This window comes from Lipomyces doorenjongii, assembly GCF_038497915.1.
Source record: "Lipomyces doorenjongii strain NRRL Y-27504 unplaced genomic scaffold V1508scaffold_112, whole genome shotgun sequence".
NCBI classification, from domain to species: domain Eukaryota; kingdom Fungi; phylum Ascomycota; class Lipomycetes; order Lipomycetales; family Lipomycetaceae; genus Lipomyces; species Lipomyces doorenjongii.
The window spans coordinates 19,107-33,353 of NW_027118179.1; the positions used below are offsets into that span (position 1 = coordinate 19,107).

Below are 14,247 nucleotides of genomic sequence, written 5' to 3' on the forward strand. Positions count from 1 at the left end.
TGATCTATACCCTGAAGTTGGTGATTTTCATGGTAGTCAACTAGTTGTAACGACACATGTATCGTTTAATTGTTTCTTAAAGCGCACCTTTCAGGGTCAGTCGCATAGCATGCTGCGAGACTCTTCTAGGGAAAAGAAGCCGTTGTCACCTGCAATTCCCTTTGTCAGCGGCAGCTTTCCGGTGTTGGGTCTCTTGGCACATTTGCACAACAGCAAGAATGACTTGTCTTTGTCATAGATAGCACCGTTTTTTGTCGCGAAATTGTGATGAGTCGCATAGGCGTTAACGAACAATTTGGCGCGTGTGCGGACACTAATTCCATACCGACATGCAAAGCACGGCTGTTGTTAACTGCCAGGGGAGAGGAGACCATTGTTGCAGAATTCATGGCTCCAGGAAAGTAATGCGATAAGTGTAACGATGGGAAACTGGACTAGAAGAGGTATACATGTACGTATATTCTAGAGTAATAGACAAACGCCTTCCACTTTCAGCACGCGTCGTTCGTTCAGGGGTAATGAGAATCAATGGTAACAATTTCAGGGTAAGTCTATCATGGCGGTGCACAAAATGGTACCAATTTATATTTTAGCGTGTCCAAAAGAGGCATAGTGCATTGAAGCTCCATGAATCTCCAATATTATTCTTATACATGGTACTCTATAAATGGATGCAAGACGCCTCGCACTGTTCCCTTAAGTTCGCTTCAAAATTATCACCGAAACCACAGTCTCTTACACTCAACAGACCAATTACTTCTGCTAGGTGTAAAATTCAGTCCAAATGGCAGTCCTTGATCTAGAAGACCAGCTTTCCTTCTACATGGCTTATCACCGTACGTAATAGTCTTATTGCAAACGCTGTTGTATCGTTACAACCACCCTGACATGCGACTCCACAGATCAGCAGGTTAACGTGTGGATCCACACAGTATGTGTTCCCATAATCCTCGTGACCTCGTTCGCCCTGGCTACCAACTCAGGTCCATTGTTCTCCCTCTTTGGTTCCTATCTTGACAGCTATTTCAACGTGGGAGTTCTCAGTGCCCTAGGCTATGCAATTTTCTATATTCTTCTTGATCCCATTGTCGGCGGAATCGTGTCGCCTTTGGTTGTCGGCTCCTCGATTATCGCCACCGATCTCATCAATGAGTACGGCACTCCTGGAAATTATATCGCTGGAGGATTGTGGGTTATTTCTTGGATACTGCAATTCATTGGCCATGCGGTTTACGAGAAGCGTGCTCCAGCGCTGCTGGATAACCTGCTCCAAGCCCTCGTATTGGCCCCCTTCTTTGTTGTATTTGAACTAGTCTTTCGATTTGGATTCAGACAGGATTTGGAGCAGCGGCTGAAAGTTCGTATCGACAAGGAATTGCAGAAGGTCGGTGCGGAAAAGGAGGCTAAGGTGGCTACGAAAGCTGCGAAAGTTGTCAAGAAATAAAATATTTATGGAAGTGCAGCGATAATTTCAAACATCTTACCAACGCAAAGGCTTGGCATGATAAAAGGCTCTGTGATAGCCAGCAGCTAGCCAGGCAGCTGACGACGGTTTCTTAATATTTTAATTATGACGTATATGTTACATGATAACGTGTACTGGATATTCAATCTTTGGTGACAAAATGTTGTGGGTACCGGTTAACTGTGTCCACGCGTACTTTACGTTATAATTGCTCACACTGTTTCAACTAAAACATTTAAGGTCAGTCAAAGATGATTCGTGTTAACAGATTAGACTACATATTCAGACGAAGCATTTAGGGAGCCCAATCAGGAAAGCCCCGAGCGTTTCGCGCAAAGTTTAGACATAAAAACTCTCGACTCTTTTTATATTAAAGTAATTGTGATCCAATACTAAACATTTAACAAACTCTCAACGCTTTATTAACAACACATAACATATCCTGTATGCATAAACATACACTTTTCCTATAACACGGACCATATCAAACGACATATGTTCTATCTAGTGGATCGCAACACTGCTTAAGCAAAAGTCGAAATGAAAGTCTCCGTAACAGACTTGAGCTTGGCAAGACCGTCCTTGGAAAGCTCCCCCTTGGAAGAAATCTCATCCAAGAAAGCAGCTTCGTTCGTCTTCAAGTATGAGATGAACTCAGTCTCGAAAGCCTCGATCCTGTCAAGTGGGACCTTGTCGAGGTAACCATTGACACCAGCATAGATGACGGGGACCTGCTCTTCGACAGGAAGAGGCGAGTACTGCTTCTGCTTAAGCAACTGAGTGAGACGCTCACCGCGGTTGAGAGTCTGCTTGGTAGACGCATCAAGATCGGAACCAAACTGGGCGAAAGCAGCCACTTCACGGTACTGGGCCAAGAATAGCTTGAGCGAACCAGCAACCTGTTTCATTGCTTTGACCTGCGCAGCAGACCCGACACGGGAAACCGAAAGACCGACGTTAATGGCTGGTCGGATACCCTTGTAGAACAATTCAGCTTCCAAGAAGATCTGGCCGTCAGTGATGGAAATAACGTTGGTAGGGATGTAAGCAGAGACATCACCACCCTGAGTCTCAATAACAGGAAGGGCAGTCATGGACCCACCGCCGTGCTTCTCAGAGAGTTTAGCAGCACGCTCAAGTAGTCGGGAGTGGAGGTAGAAGACGTCACCAGGGTAAGCCTCACGACCGGGGGGACGACGAAGCAAAAGTGACATTTGACGGTAAGCAACAGCCTGCTTGGAAAGATCATCATAAATGATCAAGGAGTGCTTGCCGTTGTCACGGAACCACTCACCGATGGCGGCACCAGTGAATGGAGCAATATACTGAAGCGGAGCTGCCTCAGAGGCAGTGGCAGCAACAACGATAGAGTACTTCAAAGCATCGTGTTGCTCAAGAGTCTGAACAAGCTGAGCGACGGTAGACCGCTTCTGACCCACGGCGACATAAACACAATAGAGCTTCTTGGACTCGTCGGCACTGGCATTCCACTTCTTCTGGTTGAGAATGGTGTCAAGAGCGACAGCGGTCTTACCAGTTTGGCGATCGCCGATGATAAGCTCTCGCTGACCACGACCGATAGGAACAAGAGCATCAACAGACTTAAGACCAGTTTGCATAGGCTCGAAGACAGATCGTCGGGGAAGGATACCAGGGGCCTTAACCTGAGCACGGCGACGCTGAGTACCCTCGATAGGTCCCTTGCCATCGATGGGATTACCCAAGGCATCGACAACACGTCCGAGAAGACTGGGTCCAACGCCAACATCGACAATCTGGCCGGTACGTTTCACAGTCTCTCCCTCCTTGACAAGACGATCGGAACCAAACAATACAGCACCAACTTGGCCCGCCTCAAGGTTAAGAGCCATACCCTTGACACCAGAAGCGAACTACATCATTGTTATCACCAAGTCAGATATATATGCCTCTGAAGCTGCGTACCTCAATGAGCTCCTCAGCCTGGACGTTATTCAATCCATGGACACGGGCGATACCGTCACTAATAACCCACGTCAGCGATCGTATTGTAAAATGTAATTTAGAATCGAATGAAACTAGAATCGTCCTAGACCGAGAATACAATGCAATTGGGGTTGGCTGCCATGGACCCGTAGGTGACCCGTAGGTCAAGGGGACAATACGTTTCCACGTCACCACTGCTGCATCCCCATCCGCCCAGCCGGTAGACCCAGCCAACCAAACAAGTCAATCCAATCTCCGATTCAATTCTGGTTTCTTAAAATGCAAAAGTCGCTCCTATCAATGAATGCCAACAAAGAAAATACCCACCCAACAGACAAAACCCGGCCTGTCTCAGAGAGATTGGTATCTGCGGAAATACCTCTTATTCTCTCCTCAAGGATGGAGGAGACCTCCGTTGGACCAGCCTTGGCATCAGCATATCCACGCTTTACGCAAACGGGCGCACGAGAGACCTAGATAATCCGTTAGCAACTTCGGACAAAACTTTCCTCGAATATTCCGTCAGAGGCGAGCAATATTTTGTGGTGCAAAAGAAGTTCCGATCAGATCCATCCATCGGCATACGAATCCTTTTTTGCCAAGCAACTTGTCCTGCCATAGAAAGTGAGCGGTTTCGCGCTGGAATGGTGAAAGATTTGAATCCACAGATAGACGACTCAATGATCGCTCAACCAAGTCTTACTCGTCACAATTGATCAATTGTAATGGCCAAATCTCCGGTAACTGATCTCCATGCCATTTCACATCGGGAATAAATTGGAGCAGACAATGAGCCGGAGGAGGAAGTGATCGGAACGAACTCATAGACACCGGAGCTTGACACTCTATTCGCGGAATGTCGAGTAAGGTACCATTCAATACACATACCGTAATAGGGACGGCTCCCTTGGAAGCAACAGAAATGCCAGCGCGGGCAGACTGTCGGAGAGCGGTTCGGAACAGCATTGATAGAGTGGAGAGGGTGTGGAAGGAGGTTGATGCAGTGGAAAACAGAGAAGAGAAAGCGTAGAGAGAGGAAATTCGTTGAGTGGACACGGGCAGCCAGGCACACACACGGCCATAACGGGCAGGTCCGCAGAAAGGGTTCTAAAGCTCTCAGTGTCGGTGCTATTCGCCGTGCAGAACGACACGAGAGAGATTTTTTGCAGGCGTATACCATGGCACGTCCCCGGGTAACACTCGTTCCGCTACTCTCGGGGTTCCGGCCCGCACCGAATGCGAGCTGGCGATTGGCTGTCAGTCTCGTGCGCTTGCAGGCTCATACATATGGCACATTCGTCGCCTGCACAGGAGCTTATTGGCCGGCTCACAACGTCACATATCGCTCACATGCAAGCGAACCACCTTTCGAACGCGGAGCTTCATCGACCAATACATTGCATTGGACTGGCTCCCTATTCCAGTTTCGTTGTTTTCTACCACTCCAGTCATCTGCTACAGGAATGTCGTCAATTCTTCGTACTGCGCATATTGTGCGTCCAACTGTCGCCGCTCGTGTCGCCGCTCGCAACGTCAGCCGGCGCAACTACCATCATCTATACGATGAAAACACTGCCATGGGCAAGAAATTCCTCGACGAACAGAAGGCCATTCATCACCATGCTTCCTCCACTGCCGGCATGTGGTATAAGGTTTCGCTTTATGTTGCACTTCCCCTTGTCACAGTCGCCCTCATCCGATCCTTCAAGCAGGAAACTGAGCACATCTCCCATGTTAAGCATCATGCCCACGAGGAGCCCGAGGATCTTCCACCCGAGTTTCCATACCAGAACATCCGTCGCAAAGAGTGAGTGATTTTCAATATTATACTTTTGCGAACCTGGTGCTGGATAGATGGATGAGGCTGGCGCGAGGCTCGACATTGTTTTAACCCTCAAATGTTGATGTTGCGGACATAGTCTAACATGTCATACAGCTTTTTTTGGGGCAACGGCGATAAGACCCTGTTTTGGAACGACTTGACAAATGTTCACAGAGAATAACGGGCTATGGGTTTGGGATTTACGGGCAAGATTGGTTGTTGGATATAATGTAATAAAGTACTGCATATAGCCATGAATGATGAGTGTGCTTACGCGTGTCTCACACCTGTCTACTTGTTGACTTAATCGTGACCAGTTCTAGACTCGTACTTTTCCCACATTGTAGGATGCGTTTTGCAACAGCGGGTTCTCAATGGTCGTCTGAGCCCACACTCAAGTAATCTGCTAGCGGTTGCTTCATTTGCATATAAACATCAAATCAAAGGAGGAATAAATAACTAATACTAAGCTATTACAATAAAACAAATGTGGGATGCTCGTACTAAATATGAATGTATAATGAAATATGAATTATAGCGAACATCTTACCAAATTTCCCAAAGCCTAGGTCTATATGTATCAGGCTATACTCAACATACCGTAATCTAACATAACCAAAAGCTTCTAAGAATAGTCTACTCCATCTGCACCAGCCTAATTAATAGTCACTTCACTCGCTATAGACACCGGCAAACGCCAACTCAATCCATCGGTCTAATCGATCATACACAACCTTGTTCGCATTATGGAAATATATACTGTGATCCGAGTCGGGGAAAACATACATATCATAGTTTTCAACCTGCTGCAGGTCGAACTTGTCTATCAATGCCAAGGTATTCTGGAAATGAACATTATCATCTCCGGTACCATGCATAACTAAAAATCTCTTCGCTCCCAACAATGCTGTCACGTTCTTAATAGCCGAGCCATCGTATCCATCGGTATTGTGCTGAGGAGTGTGCATATATCGTTCCGTATAGATTGAGTCGTAGAATCGCCAGTCTGTGACAGGCGCAACAGCCATACCGTACGAGAACGTCTTTCCGCCATCCTGTTCCAACGTCTTGAGTGTCATGTATCCACCGTAACTCCAACCCCAGATGGCAATTCTTGATGGATCGACATATGATCTCTTAGACCACTGCTGCGCAGCAAGGATCTGATCGTGAGCCTCCCAATACCCTAACTGATCACGGACGACAGCTCTAAACTTGCGACCCATGAAACCCGTGCCACGACCATCAACCGACACAACAATAGCATCCAACGCACTAGCGACATGAGCCTCAAATGAAACGGTAAATCGTTTATCGACAGTTTGACTACCAGGACCGCCATAAATGTGGAAAAGAACTGGATACTTCTTATCAGGGTTAAAGTCTTGCGGTCGGATCTCTAGAGTATTGACAACGACGTCATCTTCGACAGTAATCTGTTCCCACACCGTTTCGGGAACTTTATAGTTTTCCAGCCTGGCAGCAAGCTTGGCGTTGTCTTGAACAGTAACTTCTGTGCCTTCTCGAAGACTTAGAAGCGTCTGATATGGTACATTGGGTCCGTTGTACGATAGTAAAAGGTACCCAGCACCCGTCGAGAAAGAGACACCATAGTAACCAGCTTCATTTGTGTTGCTGATACTGCGGAAATTCGTACCGTCCAACTGAACGGCATAGAGATGTCTTTCTGTAGGATCCTTCCTTGTGGCCAGGAAATAGACTGTTGAAGTTGTGAGATCGACTGCGGATGGCGCATCGACAACTTCCCACGATCCACTAGTCAGAATCTGCTTCGGAGAAGTTGCATCCAACGGCGAGAAGTAGGCAAGATGATTGTAGCCGTCGATGATAACTGTGTCAATATAGCCATCTTCTGGTCGCCCGTGCGATTTATTAGCTGGAATATATGTGGTATCATGAGTAACTTCAAACCACCCGCCGTCCTTGCCACTAACATCTTCCTCTCTGACAACTGAGCCGTTTCTATGGAGGGGATCGATAAGGACAATTTTGAGGAGATCACTCTCTCGATTTGTCTGACGCACCATCACTTTCGCTCCGGTCCACACAACTTCGGTAATCAGTCGATCATTACCTTTGAGATTGCGTAGATCATCAATTTTAGGAAGAAACACTTCATAAGACGTTAAATCTAGGAACATTAATTCCACAATTGGATTATCGTAGCCAGCCTTTGGGTATTTGATGTCCACCATCTCGGGATACGAGCCGTTCTCAATAGGAAACCGCTCAAAATACGGGATCGAATACTCAGGGACACTCGAGTCATTGGAACGCAAAAACGCAAGGTATTTGCCATTGGCAGACCACCAAAGCGCTGAATTCCCAGAGAAAACCTCTTCCTCATACACCCAGTCTGGAATACCATAAAAGGTGTTCTTGTCACCATCAGTTGTAATCTGAGAAACGGTCTGCTGCGAGACATTTCGTATATAAAGATTATTTTCGAGAACAAACGCGATTACATCGCCCATCGGACTCCAAGCTGCAAGTCGAACATCGGCAGTCAAGAGATCGGGAATCAAGGGCTCAATATTCTTGGATGAAACTTCATATATCCAATATTCACCGTAATAAGAATGGCGCCAATTCTATATTGTTTATGTGCTTAGTACGCATTATCAAATTGCACGAGCCGTTAAACTTACCTTTCTGGGATCAGTCATAAGGAGAACCTTCTCGAGTCCCTTCCCAGGCCACGCCATCGATATTGCGTGCTTCTCCCCATTAAACTCGAACTCAGATATATCAACTAGTGTGATCGTCTCCGTGGTCGTCACACGCGAGTAATCGCCAACAACCACCTTTCCACTTCCGTCGCGTTCAGCGTATAACCCGTCATGACCCTCAATGCCATCATCCAGCCAATCAATAGACGATTTCAAGACACCGAATTCGCCCCTCATCAGGTCATCCAGCTGAATTGGAATCTTCCCCGTGCCATCGTCGAACTGGGGAGGAGGTGGAGCAGCGTCACCGTGCATGGAGTTCTCCAGATAAAATATTAGGCCAGCAACCCACAACACTGTAAGACTAATCAACACGCCAACAAAGATACGCTTGGTTGTGCGTCCCCGTCGATTCTGATCAGTGCTCTCATCCTCTTCGTCCTCGGGCTCCCCATTTGGAGAACTATTCAACGTCGAGGCAGCTGCAGTTGCAACCGCAGTCACTGTAGCTGCTAAAGGCTCTGTACTACTTGCAGCTTCACTCTCAATGTCAATATTTGATGCATCATCGTCATGATATGAGCCATTTCTGCGAATAGGGGCAAGCAGTAACCTGTCGGATTCAGATGATACCTTCGCGCTGCTTCCCATCGATCGCAATTTAGAAGTAGCAGCTAATATAGGGATTGAGTAATTCTTATTGCGAGATGCTCTAGAAATCGATGATGCAGAAGACTGCAATCCTGTAGGCGAATCGCCAGGTACTTGTTGTGGAAGCATGGTATTGAGACTTGGAGTACCTACGGCAGGTGAACCACCGGGGTAGAAGAACTGTGAAGTGCGTAGTGAATTAGATGCAGACTCAATATGTTCGAACACTATCGATGTCGAGGATGCCGCTGACTCCACCGATCGTCTGTCGTAGCTTTCGTCCTCTTCGTCGTTGTTATCGCGGGCGTCATTGGCACTAAGAGTTTCAGTGGCAAGGTCGCTGAGATTATAAGAGCCGTCAATGGAAGCAGCTTTTGGTTTTGATGACGAGCGAATTGACATCGACAGAGAAGCGCCAAAGGACGACTCTGATTGAGAATGGGGAGAGGGTGAGGTTGAAGATGATGGCCCTGGTGCCATTGTAGAAATCACGACAGCGCGAGATGATATCTAATCTCAGTCTTTCTAACGTTATCCGTATTCAATGGCAACCAATGTACCCGAGACTGTCCGGCACCCTGTGACCAGACAAGCGACCTGTCAGTGAGGAGGCCAGAGTGGGAGGGTACAGCCAGTACCGTCGAAATTTGTTAGAGTGGCCAATTAATGATTCCACTGGAGTCAGAGCTGGGTGGTGGAAGTTCCCTTTCACACTGTTTAGCTTGGTACGCGCTTCTGTCCCCTACTTAGGAATCGGGCAGGTTCACCATTCAGAGTAAGGGCTTCGTGCTGCCTGGTCCTGATGCCATATCTGGCAGGCAATGAACGCAACTAGACCGCAGGGTTGTTCTACATTCGGCCTATGACAATGTGGATAGACCGCTGACACACAAGTAATCGATGCAATCATGACATGCCGAACCAATGAACTGACTTGTTCGGCTCCTCCCATTACTCACAGAAATAATCGCAAGTACAAGAATGTAATTGCATACTAGTGAAGGCAGTATACTTCTACTTTAGTCGGACCAAACCCCAGTTCCATTAGTCTAAGACTTACGCCGTCAATGTCCGATCTAGTAACTAGATCACTCCATCCAATCAATAGTATAACACTACTTGAAATATCATCGGTTCGGTTACAGAGACAATTTAACTTTATGCGCCACGGTGGACGTTTCGCCTGACGAAGTCCACAATTTGCTGATTCCCTTCCTTTGTAACGAAGAACATTCTCTTGTTCGGCTTCTCCCAGGCCATGACGCCTAAATCGTGCGCGTAGCCAGCGATAACATCGTACTCATTCTTACTTGAAAAGTCGCTGTAAAGATAGCCTTCCACGATTTTCATTCTCTCCATCTCTAACTGCCATAGCCGGATTTGATCTACAACGGTTGGTGGTAATAACGGAATGCTCTTTCTCATCTGTGGATGTGCATGAACCGTCAAATACGTAATAATCTGATCTGCTGTGATACCGTTTGATAATGCTTTTCGAACGCTTTCTCTACTAATCTGGCCTGCAACCATATTCACGAACCGGGACTTCAAATGAACGAATAAGTTAAGTACGGCGATCTGTAATGGTGAATCTGTATAAGCATAAACCTTAAAGTTAGTTTCCAATATAACAAATCCAGTTTCTCGTTCTTTCTGCGAAATCGCAGAATCCATGCTTGCAGATGCTGTTAACAGAGCGCCAGTATCCGATGTCAATGTAGTAGCTAGCCGAGTCGGGTAGAATCGTCGCGATGAAGACTGCATCTGTTTAGTGGCAAGCTCCTCATTTCAGTGCCCGTATTCAATCATACCTTTCGTTGATATACTATGCCATAGTCACGGAGATCATCCAGCATTATCTTCTGCGTCGGACTTAGAGCAACCAACGAGTAGTCTTGTCCGAGCTCTAAACTACCCAACATAAACAGAAAATGTAGCACTTCGACGGCATCCATTTGCAAATCCTCTGACATATTTAAATATTGTAGTAGTAGAGTCCAGATCTGCGCATTCACATCCTGTAATAGAAATTGAAAGCCAGCATTTGTGATTCGCATATTCGAAGGAGCGCTAATTTAATCAGCCGGCCAATTCACACGATCATAATGCTAGTGAATTATAAAGCTTGCCTTCCTTCCATTAAGCCGCTATGTCGCAATAAACTAAGCACACCATTATTTGGAACCTTTCCGGTATCCGTACCAACCATAAAATGCAAAATCAACTCCCACTGATTGTTCGCATGCTCATCCAAAAATTTGATGTCGACTTTGTGCTTATCCTCCGTATTACACGGAATTCCAAAGGAGTTGTTGTGGTCGCTGTCATACGTTAGCTGTGTGATGCAAAGACATACCACCACGATATAAGAAATACCCTCCTGTAAGAGCGTTTCGCAAGCCTGCTCGGAACGTCTTTTGCAGACTAATAGTTCCTTGTGACTCTTTTATAAGATGCATCCCGCGCAACTTCTCTAATGCTTCGTATTGCTTACTAATTGCCCATGGGTTACTATCCAAAAAAAATATGTTATGTATTGACGTACGGTGTACTGCCATCTTGGACCCAACCGTTCAGATCAGTGGCCTCAAGAGGCTTGTCATTGAACAGCATAGTCATGATGAATAGTTGTGCCATCGCCGGCAATAGTCGAAAGATAGCTAGGCATGTTGCTGGCTACGACGAGGCCCTCAATTAGCCTCCATCGTATTTACGTGATGAGGAGTTATATGATGCACCTTACCGAATAATACAGTCTTATTAGGACAGGCTCTGGCAAACCTTCCAAGTAATCGTTGATACTGGTACGAAACCGAGGGATTGACATGCCCAGACCAGCGAGAATATGTACTTAATAATATGCTATGGCTACAAGGACTCCAATCCAGATCATCATTGGATGGTGTTCCGACGGGATCGCGCACGGAAATCGAAATTCCTAACCCTTAGACAGTGTTCAATGTCGAAAATAAGGTTATGCAGATTGACCTAAATATGACTAAATCCACCTGACCTATAAATTTATGTCCTCAGGCGTCAAATTTGATAGCAATTTGAGTTGAAATGACGCAGTAACTATGACGCTGCGGCTCGCGACCAAAGACCGGTTTGCCAAACCGATTTCAAAAACCGGTTCGGTCCGTGATTTGGACCTTCATTCGGTCCGGTCGGAGGAGAGGTTGGACCGTTTGTAAGGAATCCCAATTAGAAAAGCTGTCGATATTGCTCGCCATTTCTAGTATCGACGTTCTTTGTCAAATCAACACGCAGATTCGTTGCTCCAACCAGATTCCCTGAATTCCTTGATTGCTGAAATCTAATCCTGCAAGGATGGCCTGCAAGGGCGCCGGTCGACAGGGAGAGATATCGTCTCGCTAAGGAATTCACTTACCTGCACCACGCTGACCATTCTCATATATGTTTCTCAGACATCGTTTGGTCTCGACGAAAGTTCTTTGATTGTTTTCTTGGTTTATATATATTTATGGTATTTTTGATTTGGATTGTAATGTATTGTGATCATTTAATAGCAGCTAGTTTGCGAGTGATGGGTCCTGCTGCCATTTTCGTCAGATCGACCGGTCTCAACCGTTGGTGAGTGCAGAACCTGTGGGGTCCACGCTAATCGTGCCCCACCGAATGAACTGTGTACGTCCGGTTCTGACCTGGAATCCGGTTCTGTCATAAGGTCGGGCCTGGGTCGAGAGCCCTAATAACGCATAATGTAGTTCGATCATTAATGCATGCTGCCTTTCTTCGATCGTCATGAATTCCAATACCACAACTCCACTTTGGAAGAAGCAGTCTCGTAAATTGGTCTGGCTAATCTCTGCAGAGTATTGAGCATATTTCAATCCATCAAGGGTCGACTCCTACGCGATGGTGGATCTGACAATTATTCAGAATTATTACAATAGTATCTCATCGTCACCATCTTCGGAAACTGCTCACTACATCCCGTACCTAAATGCTTTCCTCGCCATTTTGTCTGTATACTTAGTGTACAGGATCATATTTCCGCCCACTAGTCCGAACGGCCAGGTGCTGAACGCTCAGCAGCAGGCGAAACAGAAGACTCAGCCTGTTGTGTATACTAAGTTTACGCCGACGACTCTGCAACCGTTCAACGGAATTGTTGAGGAACGGGTCCTGATGGCGGTAAAAGGGAAGGTCTATGATGTGTCTGCAGGAAGGTCATTTTACGGTCCTGGCGGGCCCTACAGGTGCGTTACATCTGATTGCTTTTAGACCATAGCTACTAATTTAATATTTTAGTAATTTCGCTGGTCGAGACGCATCAAGAGGATTAGCAAAAGGAAGCTTCGATGAAGGTATGAGATATAGTCGTGATATTTGATGAGTTTGCATTGAATTTTAAACTAGAGATGCTCACGCCAATTGATGGGCCCATGGATACCCTGGGAGATCTGAATGCTGATGAGATTCAAGCATTGAACGATTGGGAGCAGCATTTTGCAGGCAAATATCTCCTATGTGGAGAGCTCGTTGAGCACTTGTGACGGAATATGAAATAGAAGAGTTGTTATGGTGTTGTAGAACTAGCTTCGTATGGGGTCTTTTGGTTTCAGCAAATATGATACATAATCCTGCACCACACATACTCTATAGCCTAGCTCTGAATCTTCCTATTATGCCAACGACACGCCGTTGTGCATTTATTTTGTTGCCTGCAGTCAATTCTTGCTTCGCACGTTTTAGTTCGGCCCAGTCATCGCCCCATACTTCTTCTGTGTAGTTGCACGTCGTGAGAAGATATTCCACAGGATCTTCTACTACAGCAATATCAGCTAAAATCATATTGTATCCGGATTGCGAGTTTGTAGGTGCTGTAGCGTGATGTGTCGAGGGAGTTGGAGAATAGATTGCTTCGCTACCATGTGACGATGTGGACAGAATAGCTAACACAGCGTCCCCATCATTCTCATCCAAGTATGCTGCTGATGGTGTAGGAGATTCATAAAACACGTCCGAGGATATATTCGCTGCTGACCGCGATGTACTTAAACCGGCGAATTCTTCAAATTGTCTTTGTGCGTCAGAGCTGCTGACGTTTGCTGCGCTGAAGCTTTTAAACACGGGCGCCAACGGCGCTGTACTGGTCGAGGAAGACGTATTTATGGCCCCTGGTATGTCACCGGGATAATGCAGATTCGCTCTGGACGACGTGGTTGGTGACGTTTTCTGCTGGTTTGCCGAAGTGGTTGCTGCCGATAATGATCCGCTAACTGCGCTCGGAGTAGCAAAGGAGGCGAGTAAGCTCTGCCCAGACTTACAAAGCACCGATGTCGATTTGCTGCTTGTTTGTCGATCAGCATTCCGTTTGCCCTTCTCATTGGGGACATCTGCGGGAGCATTTGGTGGTTCAGTCATCACGTAGTCGAATACGCAGCTAATGCGCTGCTTAGCAGCCTGGTTGGTTTTCGCTGACGGCTGAGCTCCTAAGCAAATGCGGGGAATGTCCCAACGCCGCATGGCAAGCCAACATAAATGTCACGGCACTGATGACCGAGTCGGCTCACTTAACGAAGAGGTACATTATGCTGTGGCCGAGCAGCCAGGAAAGGAAACCTCATTCGGAAAAAAGATTAAACATTTAAATAAAAATAAAAATTAAGTGAAGAAACCAGAACAAA

At 46.4% G+C, this 14,247-nt stretch overlaps 7 protein-coding genes across 7 annotated transcripts; 3 read left to right on the forward strand and 4 right to left on the reverse strand.

Moving 5' to 3' along the window:
* Positions 1-684: 684 nt before the first annotated feature.
* V1508DRAFT_427150 (uncharacterized protein) lies at positions 685-1,880 on the forward strand. The gene is made up of 3 exons (XM_066941647.1): positions 685-836; positions 903-1,705; positions 1,765-1,880. The coding sequence occupies exons 1-2, from the start codon at positions 785-787 to the stop codon at positions 1,442-1,444; spliced, it is 594 nt and encodes a 197-aa protein (XP_066792650.1). The 5' UTR covers positions 685-784; the 3' UTR covers positions 1,445-1,705; positions 1,765-1,880.
* On the reverse strand, positions 1,804-4,508 carry V1508DRAFT_427152 (P-loop containing nucleoside triphosphate hydrolase protein). Its single transcript, XM_066941648.1, has 4 exons — positions 4,319-4,508; positions 3,758-3,903; positions 3,410-3,467; positions 1,804-3,357 (listed from the first exon to the last, which is right to left on the reverse strand). The coding sequence occupies exons 1-4, from the start codon at positions 4,394-4,396 to the stop codon at positions 1,990-1,992; spliced, it is 1,650 nt and encodes a 549-aa protein (XP_066792651.1). The 5' UTR covers positions 4,397-4,508; the 3' UTR covers positions 1,804-1,989.
* Positions 4,509-4,574: 66 nt separating this feature from the next.
* On the forward strand, positions 4,575-5,795 carry V1508DRAFT_427155 (cytochrome c oxidase subunit VIa-domain-containing protein). Its single transcript, XM_066941649.1, has 2 exons — positions 4,575-5,237; positions 5,367-5,795. Exons 1-2 carry the CDS (start codon positions 4,609-4,611, stop codon positions 5,431-5,433), a joined length of 696 nt encoding a protein of 231 aa, XP_066792652.1. The 5' UTR covers positions 4,575-4,608; the 3' UTR covers positions 5,434-5,795.
* A 128-nt stretch (positions 5,796-5,923) lies between these two features.
* On the reverse strand, positions 5,924-8,257 carry V1508DRAFT_361488 (dipeptidyl peptidase IV N-terminal region-domain-containing protein; the record flags this gene model as incomplete). Its single annotated transcript, XM_066937187.1, has 2 exons — positions 5,924-7,864; positions 7,922-8,257. The coding sequence occupies 2 exons, from the start codon at positions 8,255-8,257 to the stop codon at positions 5,924-5,926; spliced, it is 2,277 nt and encodes a 758-aa protein (XP_066792653.1).
* Positions 8,258-9,751: 1,494 nt separating this feature from the next.
* Positions 9,752-11,420, reverse strand: V1508DRAFT_406879 (transcription factor Tfb2-domain-containing protein; the record flags this gene model as incomplete). The annotated part of the gene is made up of 6 exons (XM_066938808.1): positions 9,752-10,351; positions 10,405-10,663; positions 10,723-10,914; positions 10,970-11,086; positions 11,139-11,269; positions 11,337-11,420. The coding sequence occupies 6 exons, from the start codon at positions 11,418-11,420 to the stop codon at positions 9,752-9,754; spliced, it is 1,383 nt and encodes a 460-aa protein (XP_066792654.1).
* Positions 11,421-12,346: 926 nt separating this feature from the next.
* On the forward strand, positions 12,347-13,471 carry V1508DRAFT_377379 (cytochrome b5-like heme/steroid binding domain-containing protein). Its single transcript, XM_066937611.1, has 3 exons — positions 12,347-12,816; positions 12,869-12,924; positions 12,977-13,471. Exons 1-3 carry the CDS (start codon positions 12,473-12,475, stop codon positions 13,111-13,113), a joined length of 537 nt encoding a protein of 178 aa, XP_066792655.1. The 5' UTR covers positions 12,347-12,472; the 3' UTR covers positions 13,114-13,471.
* V1508DRAFT_427165 (uncharacterized protein) lies at positions 13,144-14,247 on the reverse strand. The gene has a single exon (XM_066941650.1). It carries the CDS (start codon positions 14,084-14,086, stop codon positions 13,217-13,219), a length of 870 nt encoding a protein of 289 aa, XP_066792656.1. The 5' UTR covers positions 14,087-14,247; the 3' UTR covers positions 13,144-13,216.

Bases quoted from the DNA above. Each gene is read 5' to 3' on its own strand.
- V1508DRAFT_427150 (XM_066941647.1), top strand. From the start codon at position 785: ATGGCAGTCCTTGATCTAGAAGACCAGCTTTCCTTCTACATGGCTTAT. The intron at 837-902 runs GTACGTAATAGT...GCGACTCCACAG, and splicing joins CTTCTACATGGCTTATCACC to ATCAGCAGGTTAACGTGTGG.
- V1508DRAFT_427152 (XM_066941648.1), bottom strand. From the start codon at position 4,396: ATGCTGTTCCGAACCGCTCTCCGACAGTCTGCCCGCGCTGGCATTTCT. The intron at 3,468-3,757 runs GTGGGTATTTTC...GTGGGTTATTAG, and splicing joins GGCCGGGTTTTGTCTGTTGG to TGACGGTATCGCCCGTGTCC. The intron at 3,358-3,409 runs GTACGCAGCTTC...ACAATGATGTAG, and splicing joins AGGCTGAGGAGCTCATTGAG to TTCGCTTCTGGTGTCAAGGG.
- V1508DRAFT_427155 (XM_066941649.1), top strand. From the start codon at position 4,609: ATGGCACGTCCCCGGGTAACACTCGTTCCGCTACTCTCGGGGTTCCGG. The intron at 5,238-5,366 runs GTGAGTGATTTT...CATGTCATACAG, and splicing joins CAGAACATCCGTCGCAAAGA to CTTTTTTTGGGGCAACGGCG.
- V1508DRAFT_377379 (XM_066937611.1), top strand. From the start codon at position 12,473: ATGGTGGATCTGACAATTATTCAGAATTATTACAATAGTATCTCATCG. The intron at 12,817-12,868 runs GTGCGTTACATC...TTAATATTTTAG, and splicing joins GGTCCTGGCGGGCCCTACAG to TAATTTCGCTGGTCGAGACG. The intron at 12,925-12,976 runs GTATGAGATATA...ATTTTAAACTAG, and splicing joins AAAAGGAAGCTTCGATGAAG to AGATGCTCACGCCAATTGAT.
- V1508DRAFT_427165 (XM_066941650.1), bottom strand. From the start codon at position 14,086: ATGCGGCGTTGGGACATTCCCCGCATTTGCTTAGGAGCTCAGCCGTCA.